Genomic DNA, 25126 nt, shown 5'->3' with positions numbered 1-25126 from the left:
TGGTTCTTAACCAGCTCATTAAACATCCGTTCAAACCAGTACACTGAGCTGACCTAAAGTATGCCTCGTGGAAATCAGCACTCCTCCTGACGCTCACATCTGCAAGGGGGGTCAGTGAGCTACAGGTGTTTTCAATCCAGCATCTTTTTCTACTATTTAATAACGACAGAGTAATCCTGAGAACCAATCCTAGGTTTATCTCAAAAGTCCCGTCGGACTTCCACCTTAATGAACCGGTGGCTCTACGTTCCTTCTTTGCAAACCCTACCACTGCAGCAGAAAGAACATTACACTCCTTAGACCTCAAACGGTGTATAAAGTTTTACTTGGACAAGACGAAAGGCTTCAGGAAGTCTTCACAACTTTTTGTGGCCTACAGTAGACCAAGGCTTGGTCTACCTCTAACAAAACAGAGTATATCTAGGTGGATCTCTTCAGCGATAGCATTCTGCCATGACAAGGCCGGCCGGCCGGCCGTTGAATGCCACGGTTCATGCACATTCCACAAGAGCAATGTCCACATCAGCAGCGCTGTTCGCTGGAGTGCCGATTCTGGACATATGCAGAGCAGCGACGGGGAAGTCACCGCATACGTTCGCCAGGCACTACTGCCTGGATGTTGAGCTTCTGCAGGACGCATCAGTGGGTCAGGCAGTGCTTCGACATCTATTCCAGTGAGGTGAGCCTTCCTACATCCCGCCATCCTGGTATGCACATCTCTTCTATTTGGTTATGTTGATGTATCCTAATGCTTACAGTCGCATGATACGAAGTGTGTTATATCACTGATTATATGGCATCATTGCTTCGAAGATGTGCATAGTGTATTGCTAACTACTCTGATTCAGGCATGTGAATCTATGAAAGACACCCCTAATACTGGATAAGAAATGCGTTACTTACCTGTAACAGCAGTTATCCAGTATTGGTGTCTTTCATAGATTCACATGCAACCCTCCCGCCTCCCCTGGAAGGTCTCACTTTCTCTCTACCTGCATTACGCCTACCTAGCTTGGTGCGTACGAAAATCTGAGAGACTGAGGCTCCTGCAGGGAAGGTTCTAGAGGGAGGTGATAGCTGATTGGCTGGCTCTAAGAGTTTGGTCCTTTTTGCATAAGGACAAGGATAGGCTACTAAGGTGAGGCCCTTAGGCCTATTTTTCTTTATGTATGTCTATAGGACATTACTTTTCTATATACCGGAGGCTCCCGTCTCGACGACTGGGAATGATTCAGGCATGTGAATCTATGAAAGACACCAATACTGGATAACTGCTGTTACAGGTAAGTAACGCATTTCTTCTTAGTGTTCATTGCTTACTATCCACACTCTCTCGATCCCTGTATGACATGTTGGGCTCTCCAAATGGTTCTGGATCTAATACTATACTCCATGGTGGCAGCTCATCATACTGACCGTTTAGCAACTAACTTTCTTGAATGTTTGCTGATACCATGTTGACTTTTAAGCGAGTCTGGGATCAGCTGTGCAACTCTATTTCAAAGAACAGAGTTCTTGGTGAACTCCATTGTGTGCACAACATGACTTCAAGTTGTATAGCTGGCTAGGCACATGCATTTGGTAGCATATCTATTCAAGCTATACTTAAACAGATCGAATTTATTAATAGTACACCTTATGCATAACTCCATGTATGCAACTCTTTTTCAAGCTGTCTAGTTAGTTATTCGTTTGCCACCTCAACGGGACAACCATTCAAGTTCTAAACTTGCATCCATTTCCTTTCATCATATGTCTATCAATGATCCTAAGAAAGTTAACTTAAACTAGCAAGTCCACCTGCACTTACAATTTCATCTGTGTCACATAATGAACAAAGATGCCTCAAACCCGAACAGTGGGCAATCATACAGACCAGTAGAAAAACACTAACAGCCATGTCCTGCAGTATACTCATCCTTGCACTTAGTGCTCCAGAAATCTCTAACCAGGTCTAGCGGGCAACTGTACTCTTAATCCATCACTAAATGGTACATGGCCTTCTGGCATGGAGTTAGCCCTTGTAGACTCCTTAAAGTTATACATCTGGTTCTTTCAGTCCATAGAGAAATGCTAAATTGATCCCTCTTTTATTTCCCCCATGGCTTCTGTCATCCTCTGCGTAGTCTCAAAGCTGCTGGTGTAGAAGCCATTTTCTTGGTGGCGACCATACATTCGCAAAAATTGTAGCCTTTTCCAGTTTCTCTGGTCTTGCTGTGCTTCTAAACCTGGCTCTGATGTGCTCTTATGCTGCTAGTTCAATATTTTACGTCCTGAAGTTCTGGGTCCGTAAGCGCGTATTTTCCATTTCCCAGACACAGTGCTGGACTTCTAAACTGAAGCTTGTTTATTTCTTCCCAAGATCCCTATTCTTGAGTTGCTTGACCTTTCTTACTCCTTAGTTGCTATGTGGCTCTGGGCTCTGAGGCCTGGCCTGCACAGTCTGTTGGATACTAATGATGGCCTTGAAGTTTCTGTACTTTGAACCTGGGCTGTGTGGTGTCATGCTAGCTCTATCTATGGTCAACTCACAAAATAAAACGTGTTTGTTTTGAAGAATATTTCCAGACAAAACCACTAGATGATTGAGTAATGCACAAAGTTTCAAGCTCAGGATCTACCTAATCTGCTTCCTTGGCTTCTCTGCTTCATCTGAGCTAACGCTCCCATTTTTCTTGGGGCCTTTCTTTGCCCCCTTCCCCCCTCGTGTTGTGCCGCAATTGCCTGTACAGTCGAGATCACTGTTTCCTCACAACAGGACAGGGTCCTTTTATTTTTTATAAAATCTGTTCTAGGAACTATATATAAAATAATGTGCAACACTCTGGACTCTGAGCTTTGATTCGTTAACTTTTTCTCTTTTGCTCCATGTTTGTAAGTGATTGATAGGTAGACTGTTGTGTGCAATAGATAGAGCGCAGGCATCACAATGGTTACAACACATACTCTGGTTGATGGTGCTCTGACCTCATAACCTAGCGGAAACTAATGTATTAAAGATTGGACGGAAACAAGCCTCATGTGGACCATTTGGTGACCGTGCACTTATGGTCAAGTCAAGCATTAACCCCTTCCACACTCATGACGAGCTGGGCTCGTCATGAGGTAGCCTCCTGCTACGCTCATGACGAGCCCAGCTCGTCATGTAACATGTGTTTTTGTTGCTTCCAGCACACAGCGGGAAAATGCATAGCATCGATGTGGTTAACTGTCCCTGCACTTGGCCCTTACAGCCTAGAGTCATCACTTGTTGCTGGGATTCATTTTAGCATTCCACCGATAACGTTTTTGTTTTTCTTCCTAACGGCTTTAACAGCATCTGGGTATGGTCTTGTGAGTGCATTCAAGCCCGCCACTCATGGTATTTTGAGGATCCTCATGTCCTTTTGCTATTATGATGACTTTCATGCCCGGCCACCATAGCCTTGTGAGGAGGACCTTGAGGCCTGCTGCCTTGTGAGGGCCTTCACACATCTGCCTGCTCCTTGTGATAGACATTTAACAGTCTCCAGTCAGGTGATTCTCCATGACACTTATGCAGCCAACTGGTATAGTGTGAGGCTTATAAAAAGAAGCTGCAAACAGAGCACGAGAACTTTGCTGTGTGGCAGGGGAGAGTTTGTTTGACTGTTTGGGCTATGTCATTGCCCATCTAGTTGTCATATGGGAGTTTTTTTTATAAATGGAGCAGCAGTTTTTGTCCGTTATGTGGGGAAGCAGGTTAAGTTGAGAGGGTTTGAAAGGGGTGTTGTATTGGGTCGTCTATCAGTTGATTTTAGAGAGAGAGTGCCCCCTCTCTAGGGGAGGGTTTCTGTCTGGCTGCAGACTGCAAATTTGTATTGGATTGTTTGATTTATTTAAAAGTTGAAAGATTGGTTAACACAATTTTGTTTTGTCTTTACAGTGAGAATCTCCTGTTTGGCATGGGAAACCCCCTACTGGACATCTGTGCGGTGGTGGACAAGGACTTCCTGGACAAGTGAGTGCATGACTTATGGCATGGTAGCACAGGATTTCTGCGGTCTCCTTTGTAGTCTGTCACTTGTATACCAGGGAATAGCTACAGTGTAGCATCGCACATCACGTGTTGGCTGTAGAAAGCATAAAATTGATTGAAATGTCTGAATTCATTTTACCATAGACAATTTCTTTTATTTTCAGGTTAATCTGTGTGATTATAGATGGGGACAAACAATATGCCAATTAGCCCAGTCAACACTGATCTTCGGGAGCATTTTCCCTGTAAACGCAAACATGAAGAGCCCACACACATTATAGCTCTATTTCAGGGAGGAGCTACTTGAATCCCCATTCCACCTAGGCCTGTTGCAAATAACATTGAGATGGACTGCGCCCCCAATGAATACCAGTGGTTACGATTGACTCGAGCACTTCCGTCCTCTATTACTGATGTCCATTGCCCAAGTCTGTGGTGCCTTTGGGTTCAAACCTGTAGATTTCAAGTTGTTTATTTCTGCATTAGCTCAAGCACACTGATGTTATTGGAACTGAGCTTCGTCATAAGTGGTCAGGGATCCTCGAACATTCTCCTCACGGATGGATGGATCTAAAGTATGGCAATATGTTTGGAGGAGACAGTAGTGGGGGGCAGAAAATGGTGTTACTCGACGCAGCTCAGTTGCCCTATTATCTCTGGATAAGAGGAGTGCAGGCCCAGAACCGATTTCCAAACTATAAGGACCACATCAATACTTGGCCAGTTCCCATTTACGATGCCGGACTATGACATCCATATTCATTCAGTGAGGGTGGAGTACTAGGAAACGAGGCGAGGACTGCAGAGCCTTTTCTCTTACTGGAAAAGTCACACGAGGAAATTCTGGCTCCGTTCTGCAAACCAATTATGTTAGAATACAACAAATCCTTCTTTGAAAGACCATTGATCTCTAAATGCTGTTGTACAGCTTATTTGGCCGATTCCAAATAACTCTTATGATTTTTTTTATTGCTCTCTAATAGTATTACATACATCCCAAATGTTCTTTTGAGGTGTGCTGCACCATCCCGGTAGCTTCTTGCCCCGGTAGGCTGATTACAAGAATAAAATGGACGTTGAATGCGTAGCTCTGAACTGGTGCAAGTCCACGGCCTTAAAGTACTGCACGATAAAACAGGACGGACTTGTCATGACCATCTGGATGTTGAGGAATAAAGAGTGAAAGGTTATTTGCTAAGTGCCTTTCACTTTTTGAGGATTTCCGAAGACTATCATCCGCGAAAGGAAATCCGGGTTTATCTTAAAGTAGGTTACTATCGGAGTGAACTGTTGAACCTTTCCAAACTACTGCGCCTCAGCTTCAATCCCGCGTGTCCCACAGATGGCGCGCGCATTTTTCCTGCTGTTTTGGTTTTGGAATTCAACCTTTGAACTTCGTTTGTTGCTGCTGTGAAGCTCAGGGGCGGTGGACGGTCTGACTGATGAGCTGGCCTTTGATTGGTCTATGTGGGAGGAAGGCCTCTCGTGCCTGTGCGGAAGTGCTGTCCTGTGCGTGTGTCTGGGCTTCCAATTTGTGTTTGGTAATTTCTTGTGGTCCCTTTGTCTCCGATCGATGTGGTTGACATTGTAAGGGTTGCAGGAGGCGCCATCATTTATTTCGGGGGTTCCAAGGCTTGCTTCCAGGTGTGCCTCAACTCAATTGAATGAGGGCTCGGGTGAGATTGATTTCCAAATACGAATGCAGATGTACGTGCGCTTATGTACTTTTGCCCCAGATGTGGGCCTCCTGGCTGGAAGTGTCTGCATTCATAGCCAGATGTTGCTTCACTGTTTATTTATGGTTCAGGCTTGTGGGCCAAAGCTCCATGCAGTTATGGAACTATACTGCATTCGTTTAACTTATCGTAATCACTGTAGTTTGCTAAAGTGAAGTCTTTCATTTAATTTCTACTCTGCATCGGGTTGCTGAACCGTGTGAATGTTACAGAAGCATTTGTCACATGTTCGACCTTGTATTTTTGCTTATTATTGCGGCACACTTATGTATTTATCAGATCACTTATTTCTGAAGCACATCTTTACAGCACTGAGTTGGGAAAGCTGCTTAGTTGATCCTGATGTCTCTGTTATTCGACTTGCAAGTAATTAAGTGCAAGCCTCAGTGTTACAAAACGGGAACTCTACCTAAGAAGACTTTAGCTGTTGGTTTACCACAGTGGTAGGGAGTAATACTATACGTGAACCACTTACTGGTGGCGCATGTACCTGTTGCACAGTTCCCAAACTCTTCTTAAGCAAGCATTGACAAAACCCGCTCTGTCTTCCTTGGATGTCACCATTTTGATGTTACAACTACAATAGAATCTGGTGGTCTCAGAGAGAGAAGCAAGAAACAGGTTATCACAACAACTAAGATTGAAAACACCCAGCGTATATCCAAAATGAAATTAAATGAACCCAGGAAGAGAGTATAAAGAGAGGCAGCCTTCGCCAGATGATAGGATGTCCATCAACTACCAAGAGATGTCAGTGTCCTCCCTTGGATATACTTCCTTCCTACCACAACTGTTCCAGATCACTGAGAGAGCTACTGTGGGTCGGATTGCGATCAGGCTACATCAAACAACAGCAGAAAGAAGTACAAACAAGAAAGCAGATTACTTGATTAGCTATTATCTCTTTTTGGGAGTGGATATCGGTAGCTTGGGTGATGGAATAGTCAGTGCAGTGCTAGTGAGTGAGATTAAAAATGGATATGGGAGAGAAAAAATTACTTTAATGGAGATGTCTCTGCCAGTGCGTTTAAAATAGTGCAAAAGCAGTTTTCAACAAATAGACTGCTTCACAATATGGTCGACTATTTTCAGCCTTGAGGGCCCCTAGCCCAGGCTTTCTTCAGGACCTAAATACGATTGCTACTGCATTCTTCAGAAAAGTGAAATGTGCTGGCAATAGTCGTCAGAATAGAACCTTTATTAAAATACCTCAATATAAGCAGAGTGATCTTCACACCTGAAAAAGATAAGCACATACATCTTCATTGTTACACGATAAACCAATTTGTAAATGCTCTCTAAATGCTCTCAAAAACTGGTATCTCATAGCTAAAGATCATTCAATAGCTACGTAAATTATAGCTGATTTGATTGCTTGCACCACCGTTCAAAAAACTTAAGCTGGTGCACTCATCTGTTTTGTATGAGATAAAAACCTCCCCTCACCCGGTAACAACTCTGGTATGGGAGACCCCGCCCTGTAGGGAAGTAAATGAAATAAGCTATTCAGAGGAGCATGTGGATCAGTTCAACTCACTGTCTCGGCACCTTTATGGTGTGCCACATACTCTGATGCTATACTCAATAATGGGATACTTTGCTTACAAGAAGGAAGACACATGAGAAACCACCCCGAAAGACATGGTTAACTTATTCATTTGGTGTTTGTCACATATTAATATTTAGAGTTTGTCACTTTTTCAATTTCTGGGAAATATCCAGCTTGGGATATGTAGTCAAGGAATATAAACAAAATCATATTGAATGGTCCCAAGTGTTAAAAAATGGGACCTTGCTTTGTTCAGATTAACACCAACTCTCATGTGCCAAACTGATGACCAGATATTAATGTCAGAAGACTATTCGTATTGAAAACTATTCTAAAAAAATTGTGTATTTGCGGAGAGACCTGCTGCTAGATGCCAATGCCCCAGTGCTGATCCTGCCAATACTTGCAAGAGATCACTCTATGTATATTGAATGCGCTGTTTGTTTTGATAAATGCACCCAGTATGAATGGACATGCACGCGCTTGTCAACTCTTTTTATTTGCACCAATAATATCACCGTCACGGTGCGTATGTCGCCTCCATGAGATTGAGTAAAAATCAACATTAACATGCCTCGGTTACGAGCAGTGAGCTGGAGCACACATTGCTGCAGACCAGAGTTGCGGTCATTGTAACAAACATTTGGAGTGCTCAAATTGTACCCGCGAATCGGAGCATTAAAGAAACTTAAGACAAACTCTAACCAGTTAAAAGCGGTATACAGCGCAGCTCGCGCCATAGCCACTCACCTATCCGTCGGTGCCTCGGACTCTCCTGAGTCAGTGGGAGGTCCCGAGGCACTGTCTCTTCCGGCTTTTGTGTAGCTAATGACGCGGTCTAGCGCCACCTGTTTCCTACGGCTAAGACTACAGAATGACGTTATCCAGCCAGGAAACTGTAGTTCTAATTGTCAAGTCGCACGTTACTTAGAAAAACGCGATACACGTAGAACTACAGTGTAGTATATTAAAGTAGCCCTGGAAAGGTATTTTATTGTTATACTTTCCCGCTTTCGGAAGCTGTAGTTCAAATTCACTAATTGCGCTTTACTTAGAAGCACTGTCTTTTCCGGCTTTTGTATAGCTAGTGACGCATTCTGGCGCCATTTATTTCTTACGGCTGAGACTACAGAATGTCATCATCCAGCCAGGAAGCTGGAGTTCTAATTGTCAAATTGCGCGTTATTTAAAAAAACACGATACTCCTAAAACTACAGTGTAGTTTATTATAATAGTCCTAGAAAAGGTATTTCATTGTTATTCTATCCTGCTTTCGGAAGCTGTAGTTCTAATAAACCAATTGCGCGTTTACTTTGAAAATCGCAATATTCATAGGACTACAGTATAGTTTTATACAGTAGCCCTGGAAAAGGTATTCCATTATTATACTATCGGACAATTGCTGTACCACTAGGTTCTCTGTCTCCAGTTGTCACGAAAGTGGACCACTACTGCATATGTTTATTAAAAGATTCCGATTGATTAATCCCATTCTTATATCCATATATTGGCATTGTCCAGCCTGGAACAGATTCTTACCTCCACTCATTTTGTTATACTGTGGATAACACTACATAGCCCAACCTGGATTGAATAGAGAGATCCACAGGGGAGTATGGGGAGGGGTGACCCTTTGATCTGAGCAGGGCTGTGCCTGGCATGGCTCCACCTCCCACTGCGATGGCAGACCCCCTCTTACTGAAAGGCAGGATGCAGCCTTGTAAACAAAGTGCTCCAGGACAACACCTGGCTGGGTTCAGTGATTTGTGACTTTTTTGAGAACAAAGACTTTTGAGGTATAAAAATCTGTTCTAAAACCCTCATGGTCTGTTAATTCCGGATGTCAAGACAAACCTCTGTCCGTGTAACTAGAGGGAAAGCAGGGCTCGAAAAACCCCAAAAATGGTACTAGTCCTGCAGGACTAGTACCTTAAAAAATGTCCTCAACCTAACTGCAACCTACTTGACCTCCGTCTCTGAAAGCGGAGCAAATGTGACAAGATAACAAGATTTAAAGGCATCTTTATTGCTCATTAACTTTCTGAGCAATAAAAATGCCTTTAAATCTTATCTTGTCACATTTGCTCCGTTTTCACAGACGGAGGACAAAAGTTGTTTTGTTTTCTTACTCGCCAGAAAGGGCGAGTAGGACCTAAAACAGCTCGGCCTTGTTAAATTTAGCTCGACTATGTGAGCGGTCGAGTGGAATTTTCGAGCCCTGGAAAGGACTCTAAAACTTTCATCCTTCTTGCTGAAGCAACTACCCAAGGGCCTGATTAGAGCTTGCCTCCTGCCGAAGTCTCAGGGACATTAGACTTCACCCATCAGCCTTCCGGATTCCTGTTTGAGGGGGATTCTACTCGCAGGTGAGGCCTCTGTTAAGAATTCCAGAGCCTCTGGTTCTACTGCAGGGAACGGGGGCTGAAAGTCATTGCATCGCTATTGTGGGCCGCGGCAGCTTAGGATCTGTTGCCGCTTAGAGCCCACATTTGCCTGTTACCAAAGCCATTGTTATCGCTATTGTGGGCCGCTGATCTGAGGAGCTGTGCCACTGAATGCCCGCATTTGCCGTGCTATGAGAATCATCGCTATCGCTATTGTGGGCCACTGCAGCTGAGGAGCTGTGCCGCCGAGTGCCTGCAGTCCCCACTTCAAGTATCTTGTTACCACCTGCGTGTGCTGCTGGGTGCCCGCCTTTAAGCCCCGTCCCAGGATTATCCAAGGTGCACGCCGCGGACCGCTACTGCAGGAAGCTGTGGCCGCTGCGAGTCCGCCTGACATCATCGTGGCTTCCTTGTGAGGCTGGGTGTCGTGCTGCTGGGAGCTCATTCCGTGCTGAAAAGTCATCACAAACAGCACCACGCAGTGTGCCAGAGGGCACTGCTTCTCAAGCTGATTTTGCTGCAACTGGAGTAGATTTTCTAATTTAGCAACAGCTTTCTCACTGCGTTTGGTTGCGACCGCCAGCGGGGAAATCTTGCTGGGTCCCCTCCTAGCAACCAAAAATCGCGCCGTCATGTTTCCCAGTTAGACCTAGAGGGAAACACTGCCATTTTTTTTTTTTTACATGTACACGAGTTTCTTTCTAAAGTTGCCTCCGCTCTCACACAATGACTTTTGCCACACATTTGCAACTGTGACAATACGGATCAGTTTCTCGGAAACTATACAAAGCAAATTCGCAAGAATACGATCATGATACCTTTACACATCAAGTACAAGGTTAATGCATACATACATTTTGCCAATGTGATTGTTTCGTACATATGGCGACAAAGCTATCTCTAACACACAAACAATGATGACCTGACCAAGATCTCGACTCAAGGAAAGGATGCCTTTTGTTATAAACATCTGTTTCCGGGTGTTGACAAAGGAGCGCTTTACTGTCATTGGCGAGGTCTCTACATGCTGATGCTTCGGTCCTGCAGCCTGCTGATATCTCTGCGAGAGATGTCCAGCTTGTGGCCACAATGGAAACCTACTTTCTTTCCCTTCAGGATCATCTAGTATGGGAATTCTTGGCATAGCGCGCACACACACACTCAGACACCGAGGTTAGGGGGCAGATAGCACAATGGTGGAACTTTTCATTCTGTTCACACTCCTAATACTTCTGATAACTTTCATTTGCTTCTGTCTGTTGATCATTGCAGCACATATATTTTATACAAGAATCACGTTGGTTCAATAAATATTAACAAGCATTGGCATAGCCAATAGGTCTCGCTTTTGGGACCTTATAAGTATTTAGTTATGCTGCACAATATCCTTGGTGCAACAACATCCACTGTTGCATGGTTAAACACTTATAAGGTCCCAAAGGCGAGACCGTTTTACTTTCAAAGACTAGCGCGAGAGAGAGACCCTAAACAGATAAGGGAAATAAACTGGACTTTAAGTGGGCCGGGTCTGAGCACGGCAGTTTTTTAAAAAGGGGTCTCTATCGGCTCTGTTTTGTGCCCTGGCACAGGTCGTCCATTTTTTTCCGGACTGGGGTGACAGCAGGCACATCTATGTGCGTGTGCTCACACTGTTCACTTCTCACTTGTGAAGAAGTTACGGCATGATGTCATGCCAGGCGAGCATTGTAGGGGGAAGGGGAATCCTTTAAAGAGTAATTTTCTCTCTGGATTTCCCTTCTCTTTTTGAAACTCAGGAGCAGCAACATTGTCGTGGTGCCACCAGGGCTTGAAGTGGAAGCTTTTTCAATATTAAATACAACAAGCCAGAGTTGCTGCTTATTTATCTTATTCAACTAACAGCCATTGACAAAGCCAATAGTCCTAACTTGTTGTAGGTATGATGTTATTTGTTGTATCGTATATCTGGATGCAATGACAGAAACAGCAAAATACAAGTTGGGGCGGCACACTATGCTAAGCACAGATTTCTAGCTTATGTTTTTAAGCCACGCCCTTATTTACATTGGCCACGCCCCTTTGAGGGGACCTCCCAGTTTTTCATCCCACTTAAAGCCCTGGAAAGAAATATTACCTCCCGTCACCTTTCAAATCCTCTAATCCGCTTCTGTTACAAGGCCCCAAAGTGTGATGCACCCGAGCAGACAGCCATTACAGAACGGCGACTCAAATATCAGCTGAAGCATATTTTCCATTCCAGCTAATTTTCCCAGTTCTTTTTGTGCTTGCAGCACCACAACCCCCTATAGGCAGCTGTGCGTGCGTTATCTAAATGCATTCATTCCTTCATTAATTTTGACCCATGAAAGCAATGCTCTAAAAAGACAACAGTTGAGAGCAGACAGATCCAGTATGCGTGTGGCATATGTGCGGTCACGCAGGTGAAAAAACCATTGATTTAACGGACAGCAGTGAATTTGACAGAGGATCAAGGAGTTTCACAGCACTGACTTTAGATATCAATAATTACTATTTTTCGCATCCATCTTAGCTTGAGCGAAACTACACAAGATGGAAAGAGTGCTGCTCTCTATCTTGTGTATTTTTCTCTCCACTCCATGTTGCTCTCTCCCTTGTGGGCTGCAGGTGTACCAGCAGAATGCTGCTTCCGCAAGCAACCGCCACATTAACGCATGTTTTTCTTATCTTTCTTTATTTTGCTGATGCACAAGGAATGTTGAGGAGTGGATGAAAGGCTCTACAAGTAGGTATAATTTCACTAAAATGAGAAGGTCTTGGTTAATGCTAGACCTAAAAAACAATCTCTAGTTTTAGAAACTAATGGAATCCCATAACACTGAATTTAAATTGGAGGGGGTCCCTGTTTGTAAGTTTCTAGAACACTTCATCTGGGCACTAACTTCTCTCCCTTTGCACTCCCTCCCCACCCAGGTACACCACAAGAAGTGCTGTAGACATCCACTCCATCAGAGGTGCTTGGTTAATTACAGTCTGCTTTGCTGACTTGCAGAAATGTCTACACTCAAGACCTGAATTTGAGCATTGAGACAGGTGTTTGCACACATACAGCACGTCTAATTTAAGTGCTTGGAAGAAAGCTATTGGCCATCTTAAATTCCAGTTCAGTGGATTTTGGGGGAATTGTGGTGTTTATCTATTGCCTTTGAAACCAGCTGGCTTTCCAAAGAACTGCTCCCTCAGCCGTGTAACACGCTTTTTGCGGAGCACATGTTCCTAAATCAATTAGTCTGTTAGCACTTAGATGAAGAACACTCTTATACTTGTAGGTCTGCCTATGGAGCATGGCTAAGTGAGGGGATGCCCTTGGACACGCCGGGGCCATTGAGTAGAATTTTCTTTTTGATTTCACTTTCTGGCGGAGTCTGTCTTTTTTTTTTTTTTTTTTTTTTTTTTTTCACCCACACCCCTTCTCAAATTCCTAGGCCTATCTACTGATAGCTAATGTCTCCAGTGTTCCAGGTTGATGTCTCTGAATAGATCATTTGACTTATCATTCAGATGCTAACGCTTTTCTATTTGGGAAGACTAACAGGTGGGTGGTCTGCATCTAGATGTATTTAGAAGTCGCCTGTCGAATCAGGCCAAGGATTGGCAGTCTAACAGTTCTTTTGAGAGCTTAACTGATGCTAAGAATTGGGAAGACAAAGCTTATGAACTCGTGGGTTAGTACCTAGGTGATGGAGGAGAGTAGGGCCAACGACAATTATTAATTACTATTGAGATTTACTACACACTAAACAAGACGTGGAAGATCAGAATGGGGTGCTAGGAAGGTTACAGCTGTAGACCTAGGAAAAGAACAGGAAAAAGTACTGTAGAAGGACCCACGAACTATGGAGCAGCTAGGAACAGGCGTGTTTGGAAAATTAAACGAGTAGCCATTTTGTTTTTAAACTTGTAAATATGTCAAATTGTACTACTCGCAAGCTATCTTGGCCTCATACATAGAAAATCGGCAAGTCGTTTATGCCAAGGATATGACCCTGAAATTAACTCTTACCTAAAGTATTTTCTAGGACTCTTATTGAGAGTTGACATTTCAACCCCAGTTGCAGGAATCACACAGTCATCATGAGGACAAAGCATAATCTACAGACATATGAAACAACTAAAATTAGAAACCGTCTAAGGGAGCGTGACAACATGGTTACTGACATGGTACCCCCCTCCAAAAAAGAGCGTCTAACTTAATCTTAGTTAAATATATTCTATCAAAAAGATAGAACCCAATACGAGAGTCATGACATGACCTCTAAGAAATGGGTCCATGCTTTTTTATTTTAAAGTTCAGGCTTACCAAAATAATGAGTTAAACTTCGAGGATAGAATTTATGCAGCTATTTGTAATTTTTTTCAGTTACTGGAAAACTTGTTAAAAAAATTGACACAGGCAAACGCTTACTGACTCGGACAAGTAAAAGACACAGTAAGCGCCCATAAACAAGATGAGAAGATTAAAGTGAACTTACTCATGGCTGAAAATGTATCCGACAACAAAGCGTCTAAAACAGTACGCCCTTTAGGCTATGCAAACTCTCTATCCATTGACTCTGGAGAACATGTTGAAAAATAAGCAATACAATCATTATTGACTGAGTAAAAATGTACAGAAATCGCTTGTAAATAAGGTAAGAACATGAAAGGAAACTACTCATGATGCACTCAAATGACGGGCCATTCAACAAGGCATACAAAGCAGTTTCTGTTGGGCTACCAAGCTCTCCTTTCTGCCAGGTAGGAAGATGGCATTGAGCTTACCCTTCGGTATTCAAATGCAATAAGAAAATAGTCTTTAAAAACACTGCCGTGCCTAGAGGAGTGGAAGGCTAAATGCTTCACTGGTGGACAGACGTCGTAAAAAAATGTAGGGGGCAGCATAGTGAAATATCAGATGTTCTGGAAATACGCTCCAAATGATAAGTTAATCATAAATGTAAAAGCAAGGAGGCTTTTGTGTGTGCTGCTCACTGCCTGTCCACAAACTACACCTGAGGGTTCTTTCTATGGTGTGTGATTCTGAGCACCTGGTTGGTACTGTTCTTGCGGATTTATCTTGAATTCGGAGTCCTCCTTCTGAGCCTAAATGACCTGCTGTGTAGGCTTCTGGTAAATGTTTATGAAGGGTGTAATGTCCCAGCTACAAAGAAATATGACTGGAACATGCATAGTGGCGGGGAACGGAAAATAGTAGCAGGAATGTGCACCCTTATCTATTGTGTAATTGTATGTTATTGGCACTTACATAGCTCACATTCTGCAATTTGTTTAACCCAGCAGACTTTTGGTAGGTCGGTGACAATCCAAATGGTTCAGAGATTCGTATTGCAGTTAGTCTGGTTCGACTCATGAAGGTGTGCTATACGCACTATGAATGGCTGTTTCTATGTTGAGTGGCGGTCTACTTCACTAAACTGCAGCTGAATATTCTTGGTGTAATTGGTTGAGATCATCCTTTGTGTAGCATTCCTAATGTCTGGTAGAAAGAAGTCTGAAAGATGGTAGTAAAAAGTGCTGTGGAGTGTTGGAAAAGCCATTTAAAGTCCTGTTGGGACTGTGTAGAATGCATGTTATGAGTTCTGATTTGTTGTGTTGTATGATAGTGCGTGAAGTGTTCTGGTGTTGCGCGCTATTGTGAGCATGGCAATTCCAAGTTTTAAGTTGCATCTGTGCCAGATGTGTGGCAGTGTTGCTATCTTTTTATTTTCAGGAAAGCAGTTAAAACTTATCTTTTCCCCTTGCCCTATTAAAAATTTCGCTACTCTTTCTTTGTTCTTGTCAGTTGTGTTACCTTCTCAGTTATAGCGCCGGGACGCCCCTTTGCTGGGGCAGCTGTGCGCTCAAAAAATTGAATAACATTGTGAGCATGGCAATTCTAAGTTTTAAGTTACATCTGTGCCAGATGTGTAGCAGTGTTCTCCCTTATATATTCTGTAGAGTTGTGTGGTGTCCATGCCCTTAATGATTCGGGGAAAGATCAAATCAAGCTGGAGACCAACCAGTCAAAGAAGAAAACCAATGTGCAGTAACAACAAAAGAGGCAGGGAAGGATGAAGCTTGTGGCCCTGAATAAAAACCATGTATGGCGGAGAGGCCAAGAGTTATTTACTTACGGTATCTCCTAGCATGCTAAGTGCCAGTTAGTGGTTACTACAGGTGCTAGCCTGCTAAGTGGATGCCTAGCCGGTGGGATGTTTGAACGGATCTCGGAAGGCTGGTAATGTTTAGGACCAATTTTAAGCACTATTGGGAATCTGAAATACGCACTTGTCTTCTTGCTATGTCAGGCCTGTGTGTCCCAAGTCCTACTTCATGCCTGTTTGGAGAGTGAAAGGGGGGCTTGACTGGGTACCTGACCATATCAAAGTGTCCATCCAACACTTTTAAAATTATGTTACTCCCCTCCGCTTGCTCATAAAATCCTTTGGCTTCGAAACAGTGTCATATGCCAGTGACACTCAAATTGTGGCGTCCTTCTCTGGAGACCATTCGAACACCGCTCGAAGATTTCAAGAATGCTTGCGCAAAGTTGAGCAGTGAACTGCCCAAAACTGCCTTAAGCTGAACGCAGGAAAAAAACGAGGTGCTCCTTTTTGGAAACAATACTTCTTCCTGGGGTCCCAAATGGTGGCCACTGGAAAAGGGCGAAATTCCCACTCCGACCAATAAAGTGAAAAACCTCAGGGTCTTTTTTGAGTCCAAACTATCTTTTGAGGGGCAAATTAACACCATGACCTCCTCATGCTTCTTTTTGATCAACATCATTAGAAAGATCCTTCCCTTCATTCCGTTAGAGCTCCAGAAAGCTGTGATGACAGCACTCACACTGTCTAGATTGGACTACTGTAACAGACTATTCGCGCCCACCTCCTAAATAAAATGCAGGTCGTACAAAATGCAGAAGCTTGTCTGCTTCTCGATATTCCCAGACTGCAATCGGTAGCACATGCTCTACCTTCCTTACACTGGCTTCCAGTAAAAAGGATAGAATTCAAAGTCCTCTGCACTGCATTCAAGGCACTCCATGGACTCGGACCGGCTTTCCTGACAAACAAATTTCAGTGGTACCTTCCTGGCAGGGATCTTCGCTCGGCTACCTCTTGTCAATCTTTAAGTCCCCAAAGTCAAATTGGCATCTTGGGGAGGGAGAGGTTTCATGGCTGGGACAATGAAGCAATGTGGAACGAACTCCCAATACGTCCGAAGACAGAAAACAACCTCATGGTTTTCCGCAAATCGCTAAAAACCTTGCTGTTTAACATGTACTGGCTATCTCTATTTTGCTCCTGTGTAGGCTCATATTTCAGATCTGAGCCGTCGCGCCTAGACACCTTCAGGTAGTAGTGCGCGTTACAAATCTCAATTTCATTTCACTTCATCCAATTCCTAGCTCTCCTAACACTCACAGGTCCTGTAGAATTTTGTTGGGGATTGAGAAGGCTCCTAAAAGACGGTGGCATCAATAGTATGTCCTTTGGTCATAAAAGTGTGAGCACCAGGACTGCTGTCCTCTTTAAAAGTCCTACTTCAAAGCTTGAATGGGTGGTTACTTTTTGAAAAATGGGGACCAACTGAAGCTGAAATAAGCTTCTATGGGCCTCGTTTGCCTGTGCCAGTACTTCTCACCTTCCCTTCATTTTTGCAAGGTTGACCATTGCTGCTAGGAGGGGGTCAGATACAGTGCATCTGAGGGCTTTAAAATCGGTTTGCTTAGGTATGATGTTTTGCCTTGTCCCATATGGTTTAGGGCTGCTGTGAGTCCGTGATCTGTGTCCGTAAGTAATGGGATTATTTGGGAGAAATGCACTGTCACCGTAATGCCTGAATATATGAGATAGAGAAGAAATTGGTGTGTGTCTGTAGGGGACATGAGAGAGGTTAACAGCAGCATCTTAGTGCCAATATGTGAGTAGGAGTCCTAAAGATCATGTTATGCTCTTGCTGTCCTGACCACTGCTCACCCATCACACCCCACCACTGTTTGCCCCATGTCTCATCTACCAAGCTTTTTAGCCGCTTCCATGCGTCGGACGGCTCCCGGCCGTCCGACGTCACGGTGGGCGTGTGCGTCGGACAGCCGGGGGCGTCCGATCTGCGAACGCGTCAGATTTGCCCGTCCCGCGATGGAATGTCCGCTGCGGCGAAGCGGTTAAAGGCACCACCCCTTTTGTTACTTTCATCAATTATTATTTTGTTATTCTCAATAATATCTTATGTAGTGTTGACCAAGCCTATGGCTCGAATGCCAGAGCACTTTGCAAAAATGTGAAACATTGCAGCAAGAGTGAACTTTACATATCACAGGTACACGTTATGCAGTCAGCCATGATTTTTAATATACATTCATGTGTCTTAAGGCAATGTGCGTTTTGTCTGAAAATGATACTCCAACTCAGTAAATAAAATTCTAAAAGTCTAATGTGATTACTATACCGCATCTCAGCCACTCCTCTCCAAAGCAAGGTATCTTCTCTCCACACTCAAAAGATGCATATTCCAAATATCGTTCATCTTCTATGTTCTGTTTGACACATCTACCACCACTTAACAACTGTACCACACACTTAATTAACCGCATGCGTGCGGGCGGAATTCCGCTCGTACGCTGACTTTTGCGAAACCGCATGTTACGTGACGAGCTGGGCTCGTCATCAGCGTAGCAGGAGGCTACCTCATGACGAGCCCAGCTCGTCATCAGCGTGCAAGGGGTTAAAGGCATTTTATTTACGTTTAAAAAAGCACAACCTATAATGGTTACAACTTGGGCATGAAACCAGTTTGCAACAGGAGTAGAATGTTACCTACTATATGTAAACTTCAACTTAAAAGATAAATCATTCAACACGAGTCAAAATGTTAGACACAAAGGGTGCAGTGAATCACCTAGTCTTAAGACACATAGGCTGAAAAATATTGTAGTCAATGTTTCAACCTTTTCTCATCTTTCACTCGTTCCATTTTCATTGTCAACTCCATTGTCACCTTGGTCTCTCATGACACTTTTGTTTCCTGCCACGACCACTGCTACCACACTACATCCAACTGATCTGGGTCTTCACTGTATTGATAAAGAGCTTAATGACCCAAAATCACCCTCTTGTATGTTTATGACGTGTACTGCTTTCCTTTTGCCAAATGTTCTCCTCTTCATGACTTTTTTTCTCTCTGTCTGTTCTTTCTGGGGAGGCAGCCTCTGTCTCTCCCTTTCAACACCCAAGAAGGACTGTCCTTTGTTTTCTGAACAATTTATTGACGGATCTCTTTGTGGTGTGGGGTCAGTCTGTACATCGCCACTTTCAGTTTTACCTCCTCCTTCTGATCTTTCAGTTTACTTTTTCCAAACAAAGATATTTACTTCCGAAATTGTATTCCATCTCTCTACAGTGCCATGGCTAAACAACCGTAGGCTGAGACAGCACTGAGTCTGATACCCCTGTTGCCCAAGAAAAGCTCAATTGCCCTTGATGTTGCACTCCATTGTCAGTTAGCACTGCCCTGTTAATGGGCTGTCTGGAAAATTATTCATTAGGAAACTGTATCACTCTTTTAGTTTCTGTGGCTGGCTACCTCTGTCTTTTGCCAGCACAAAAATGATGTCACCCAGGACTATAAGATATAGACTCTTTCCTCGTTTATCGACCTCACTTTGTCCCGTGTTGTGATCCCATGACTTCCCCGGTTAAATTGCTTTCTCCCATGGATTCTGTCCTAGGTTAAAAAAAAACTATCACTGAACAACTTACCAAGTATCTCTTAATGTTCCCCCCCCCGCCTGTTTAGACCTAGCCACCAATATCCTTGTTGCACCCTTTCATTTGTCTTGCTGATTATAATGCATCGTCATGAGCTGTGCTTTCCAATTCTTTTCCATGTACTCTGTGAAATCTACATTCCGCTCTACACCGTCTTCCCTTTCTTTACAGCTCTTCTTTAACTACCCTATATGTTTTGCCTTCTTCACTATCCCTGGCTTTACTACACCATCTGTCACCTTCTCCAGCTATTTTTGCGACACCAAGTCTTCATTCTTTCCTTTCTTGATCATCTCACAGGCACATCCACACACCTTTTTAACCATCCTCTTAATCTTTCGCTTCCCCTCATCTTTGCTGGCTTCATTAATCAGCCTTGATAGACGATCTACAAAGTTACTGCTGACTCCTGATTATATTTTATTTCATAATTGTATTCTTCTAATACACCCTCCCATCTGGCAGTACAACTAAATATTGCATCCATTCTCTATTGGCTGAACACTTCTTTCACAGGCTTGTGGCCTGTCCTTGTTGTGAATTTACTTCCCCATAGAAAGCTCTTGAGTCTTACCTCTAACAGAAAGGGAAGCTTTACCTGTGTTCTAGGCAGAGTAGTTATTTTCTGAGTTCCTCAGTCCTCTTGATGTAAATGTGATGGACATTCCACTCTCCCTTGTTTTTGTACGAGTACAGTCTCAAAGCCCCTTGTACTAGTATCTGTCATTGTGATACCTTTATTTCTTGGATCAAAGCTCGCTAGGATGTGAGCATGTTCAAGCTTTTATTTCACCATTTCGAATTCTGAACAGTGGTTTTTGACCAACTCCATTTCAGTTCCCCTTTTCAACCACCCCCTCATACATCGCGTGTCAAAATTGAGCGCACACTTTCTGTAGCACTCCAACATGCAAAAGAGGTAATTCATTTTTCTTTTGTTCTTGTAGCTGGCGTACCCTTGATAGCTTTTACTATTTCCTCTTTTGGCATAATACTAATATTTGTCAATCTGTTCCAAACAATTTACCTTATCTTAACACAATCTACATGTTTGAGTCTTGAGCTTCAATTTTTTCAATAGCATTTTTTCAAAATGCTCCTCAGTATTTCGTCATAATCACAGTCCCTGCCATATACTAACACATCATCTGGTAGACTTAAACTCCTATTGTCTTCCATGATCTTCTCCATTGCGTTTTGAAGCCCTGATGCCAGAGACATTAACGAAAAGGCATCCTTTGACATCCAAAGACAACGAATGGGGTGACAAAAGGTGTAGCCAGCTAAAGTATAGAAAAGCTTCCCAACCCTTATGGCATTGACATAATCTCTGTAATGTTTGGAAGTGGATACCTGTCCACTACCATATTTTTATTTATCGAAAGCAAGTTGGTGCCCACCCCATTGTCCCCTCCATGCTTGTGTGGGACAACCGCTCTAGCTTAAAATTCCTGTTACTACGAACCTTTGAATTTCTTTTGTGACTGCTTCTCTTACTGAGAAAGATATATTGCTTACTTGCTATATTACCTTAATGCACATTTAGTTGTTCATCTGGTCGTTATTTTATGCACATCTCGAGTTTAAGCATTTGTGTTATTTGTTTTTGAAAGTCAACTAATTTTGCCACATTTTTCACTGTAGTCCTTCACTGTGACCTCCGACCCATCCAACACAAATCGATGTTGTCTAGAGACAGAGTTTTTATCATAATTTGTGCAGCCAACACTACCCCACAACATCACTCCTTCCCAACACACACAATTTGCCTTTCACAAACAGATTGAAGTAACCCAAATCTGAACATCGTCATGCATAGAACACTGCACGAAAGCCATATAGTTGACAAAGTGCTGTCAAATTAACAGCACTTTGATCTCACTACATCAACATGCATCTTGGGACAACTATGATAGTTAGCTTGGACATGAATCTCTCCTCTTCCTTTCTCCCCTCTCTCTCTCCTCTCCTCCCCCCCCCCCCCCTTCGCCCAGGCAGTGTACAGCTGCCTGCCCAGCCTAATGAAAAAACCTCCTTCTGCATATTAATTTGCGCACCCAATGCCTACGAAGATTCTTATCTGAACCGAGCTCCTGTTACTTTCCCGTAAATCAACACGAAATATTAGCAACCGTCCAAACATCAATGCAGACTTGATTGTGGAAACCCAGAATCATAAGGCAAGGACGCCTCAATCAAGAACTACAATGCCATACTAATGGTAGGCGGAGCACTGCACATACTGAAACTGTCACCAAAGCATAGCGAGGATTGATACTCTTGAACACTGTTGGCGCAAAGGGCTCGGATCTGGATGCAGCGTGGACCTCCTAATTCATGATAACCAGTAAGCCCTGGTGCTGTTTCCCCTTGGGTGCGGTGCTGTTTCCACCTGGTGCTGATGTTTGGCGCGTGATTTTCTTTCTTGCGAGGACTTTTTCTTTTGTGGTATTTCTGGTTATGCTCACAGCGTCTCTCAGCTGGATCGTGCCTGTCGGCGTCCTGATTCACCTCTGCTCGACACACCTAATTTGATGAGACAGTCAGGTGTGATAGGAGTGTTCATGGCCTCTCCAGGGTGTCTGCCAGCTAGTTCCCCGAACAGTAATTAGTTCTAGGCCTGCTCTGGCTTTGGTAATCCAAGTCTCATTATTTAAATCTTTTATTTGCCCCGTTTCAGATCCCCTATGCACTACGTTCTATGAAATACTAACGTGAATAATGACGGTTTCCAAAAGGATGCAATTTGGGGATCAGAGGAGCCTGTGTGGAAGAGCAATTACGGAGCCTTAGGAAGGGCTCATAGGAAAACCCCTGGGCTGTGGGGGTAGGACAGGTTCTAGGACTTTTGGGGCCCCAGTCGAAAGGGAATGTGTGAGGCCCCTTTAATTTATATACACCGTGAAATCGCAGTAAGTTGCATCACAGGAAGCACCATCAATTCAATTGATTATTGTTGAGTGACTTTGTATGTAAGAAACCAGTTTCTTGGTGTAGATATCAGTAAAACTATAAAACAGAAATATTAACCCTAATAAAAGAAATGCAAATATTTAACATTTTGCTTAAGTGGGAATACATAATAAGTCATACTGGCTGAATACAAAGGTTTGGCCTAGGTCACATGAAAACATATACATTTAATCAAATGTTAGTTTTCAGATTAGTTCACTGGGTGTGTATGCATGTGGTATTTATAAAGTACAATCCTAGCCGAAAGGCTGCAAAATGCTTTACAGGGTCAAAGACAATCATCATGCAACTGGAGTATATGGCTTGTGAACTGTGACTGCATCATGATGTTGTTTTTTCAAAAAGTTGAATATTCAGTTGGTATCTAAATTGAAGCTGGTTTCGGGCTGTCTGTATGGACTTGGGGATATTGTTCCAGATTCTTGCTGTACAGATGGGAAAGCTCTTTTGCTTGCTTTTTTCTCTTTCGCAGTCTGGAGGTGTCATTGCTGCAACAACTTGGGAGTCCTTTTCTATATCTATGTGGAAGGCACCCATGTTCTATTTAGAATCTGCTTTAGAGTTTGCAAGTTGAAGTAAAGGCAGACTGGGGGGGGGGGGGGGGGCCTTTAAATCTCCTGCCACATTTATAGAATTCCACTGGTCCTTACGGACATGGTTATACTTGGCAGAAACCGCCGCCATTGCTAGTTCTGTCCATCTAGGAAACGTTATTTTTTTTCCAAAACAAACTCTCAAAGCGGAAGTTTTTTCTTGAAAAATCAAAAAATAATGACCACTACACCATGGTAATTTTCTTCCTTGGTGTTGGTGCAGCATGTTTCTTTTTAAATTGCCCCTCAAAATTAGGATATACCTGACGGTATAAAAATCCATCCGACCACTTTAAATAGAGTGGGACAGTAGGATAGCGCAACTCCGATGGCCCCTACTCCCTCTGTACAGTGGTTGTTCAGAGTCCGTGTTGTGACAACTGATTGAGCTCAGCTGTTCAAGAGATCCCAGCTAAGCAGTTTGTTTTACATCCCTTCTAGATAAACCAGCTTCAGTTCCTCGGCAAGCAAAGCAAGTTGGACATTTGGCATCCTCCTGCAAGAGCTTGATGTATGGCAAACATCTAAAATAAAGGGCAATCCTGCACCCAGTCACCCTACTTTAGTTGGCTGCAGAGCACTGAACTATGTCTGTGAGGTCCAGGGGAAAGGAGGCCTTACCTGTGTCTCGCAGCACTGGATGATGGCTGTGAGGGCCAAGAGTGAGGGGCCAGTGGTATAGAAATGTTGCCATGGTCCACGATAAAGCAAGGTAAATGGGCCAGTCTCTCTTCCCTGACTGGGCGTAAAATACATCCATAATTTGGGTACATTGAGCCCATAACACCCCTGGGCTCTAGTGCCATTGTCATCAAAACAAAATGACCCGGTTCCTAAACTACAGAAATCTCTTCTATTGTATTTCTGTTTGTAGTTCATCAAGCTTTGTAGTTTTCTACATAACCCTCACTCAACTTTAGTTTGTGACGGATTTCAATTATCTTGTATAAAAAAACTTAAACTTTGTTGACGGTTTTAAAGAAAACGGGGACCACTGAAGCACGTGGTCAATAGAATCCTCGTACATTCAGGCCCCCACACCCAAACGTTGTGAAAAAATGTGAAAAGGCAAAATGACCACTCACGGGCGCACCACCAACAGGGTAACTGTTAGGTACTCACCAGATAAGCCCATTTTTGTCATCATGCCCAAAGAAAGTGTCCAAAAGAAAAAAGTGTGTGCAGTGAAGTGACAACAAATCACACTCCACGTTGTGGCAAAAAGTGGTTAAAATTGAAAGGTTCACTCAACTCCCAACAATTTTATTCTTTACTAAGTGAAACCCATCAAGAGTAAGACAAGGTAGGATGCAATTCATGCATACCATTACCGGATGCCAACATGTTTCTCTGCCAAGGTTTTTTTTAGGCAGATTCTTCAGGGCCAGACCCTTCGCCACAGCACCTAAGTTGGACACGTCATTCTAAAAAACCTCAATAAGCCACCGTGTCGCCTACCGGCTTAGAGGTTCAAGAAAACAAGGAACAGGCTCCTCATGTGAGTCCTCCTATATGATTCAACCTTCAGTCGTTGCATAAAACGACCGAGGCCTCACCGGAGCATGTTGTCTCCACATCTGTGCCATTCTACCGGCTGCACTATTGATAGCTACACCTCTGAGAGGGGCCTCATACCCAAAGCCTCACAGCCATGATCCGGTAACATATGGCTATATTTTGAATATATTGGGCACCTAATATTCCAGTACTCAATTTCCACTGCATCTGCTGTACTATTAGCTACACCTCTGCAGGGGGCCTAATCCCTGGGGCTCCCAGCCATGGCCCTGTAATGTAACCCCAGCCCCCCCTGTCCCCATTCCACCTTGCTTCGGAAACCCAGGTCCTTGAGAACCAGTGGAAGGGAGCCTGGAGCATATCATTGGTGGAACAAGCCATCTACAAGCAAGATTAATTGTTCCTTCTCACTACCCTTGGGTCACTGTCTGGACAGTAAACTACAGTCAGTTTGGGGGGTATTGAACCTGTAACCCAACCAGGCCACGGTCCCACTGCAATTGCTACACAATTGATAACTAGGTCCTTCCGATTGGTCTCTTGCTCTGGGCATTGCAGGCATGGACCAGTGCTGCAAGGCCTAGGGCAGTAGGCTCCCTGTCTTGA

General features: G+C 43.5%; 1 protein-coding gene across 5 annotated transcripts in view; it reads left to right on the top strand.

The window, feature by feature from the left end:
- Nucleotides 1-25126, top strand: part of ADK (adenosine kinase) — a 647508-nt gene that overhangs the window by 157468 nt on the left and 464914 nt on the right. For all 5 annotated transcript variants that reach the window (XM_078642739.1, XM_078642738.1, XM_078642742.1 and 2 more), the window contains exon 2: nt 3905-3979. In XM_078642739.1, coding sequence (XP_078498865.1) covers nt 3905-3979 — 75 coding nt within the window. The remainder of the gene's footprint in view (nt 1-3904; nt 3980-25126) is intronic.

The sequence above is a fragment of the Lissotriton helveticus genome, chromosome 5_1, assembly GCF_964261635.1.
Source record: "Lissotriton helveticus chromosome 5_1, aLisHel1.1, whole genome shotgun sequence".
In the NCBI taxonomy this organism is placed as follows: Eukaryota; Metazoa; Chordata; class Amphibia; order Caudata; family Salamandridae; genus Lissotriton; species Lissotriton helveticus.
This window is presented reverse-complemented; position numbering and strand designations above follow the sequence as displayed.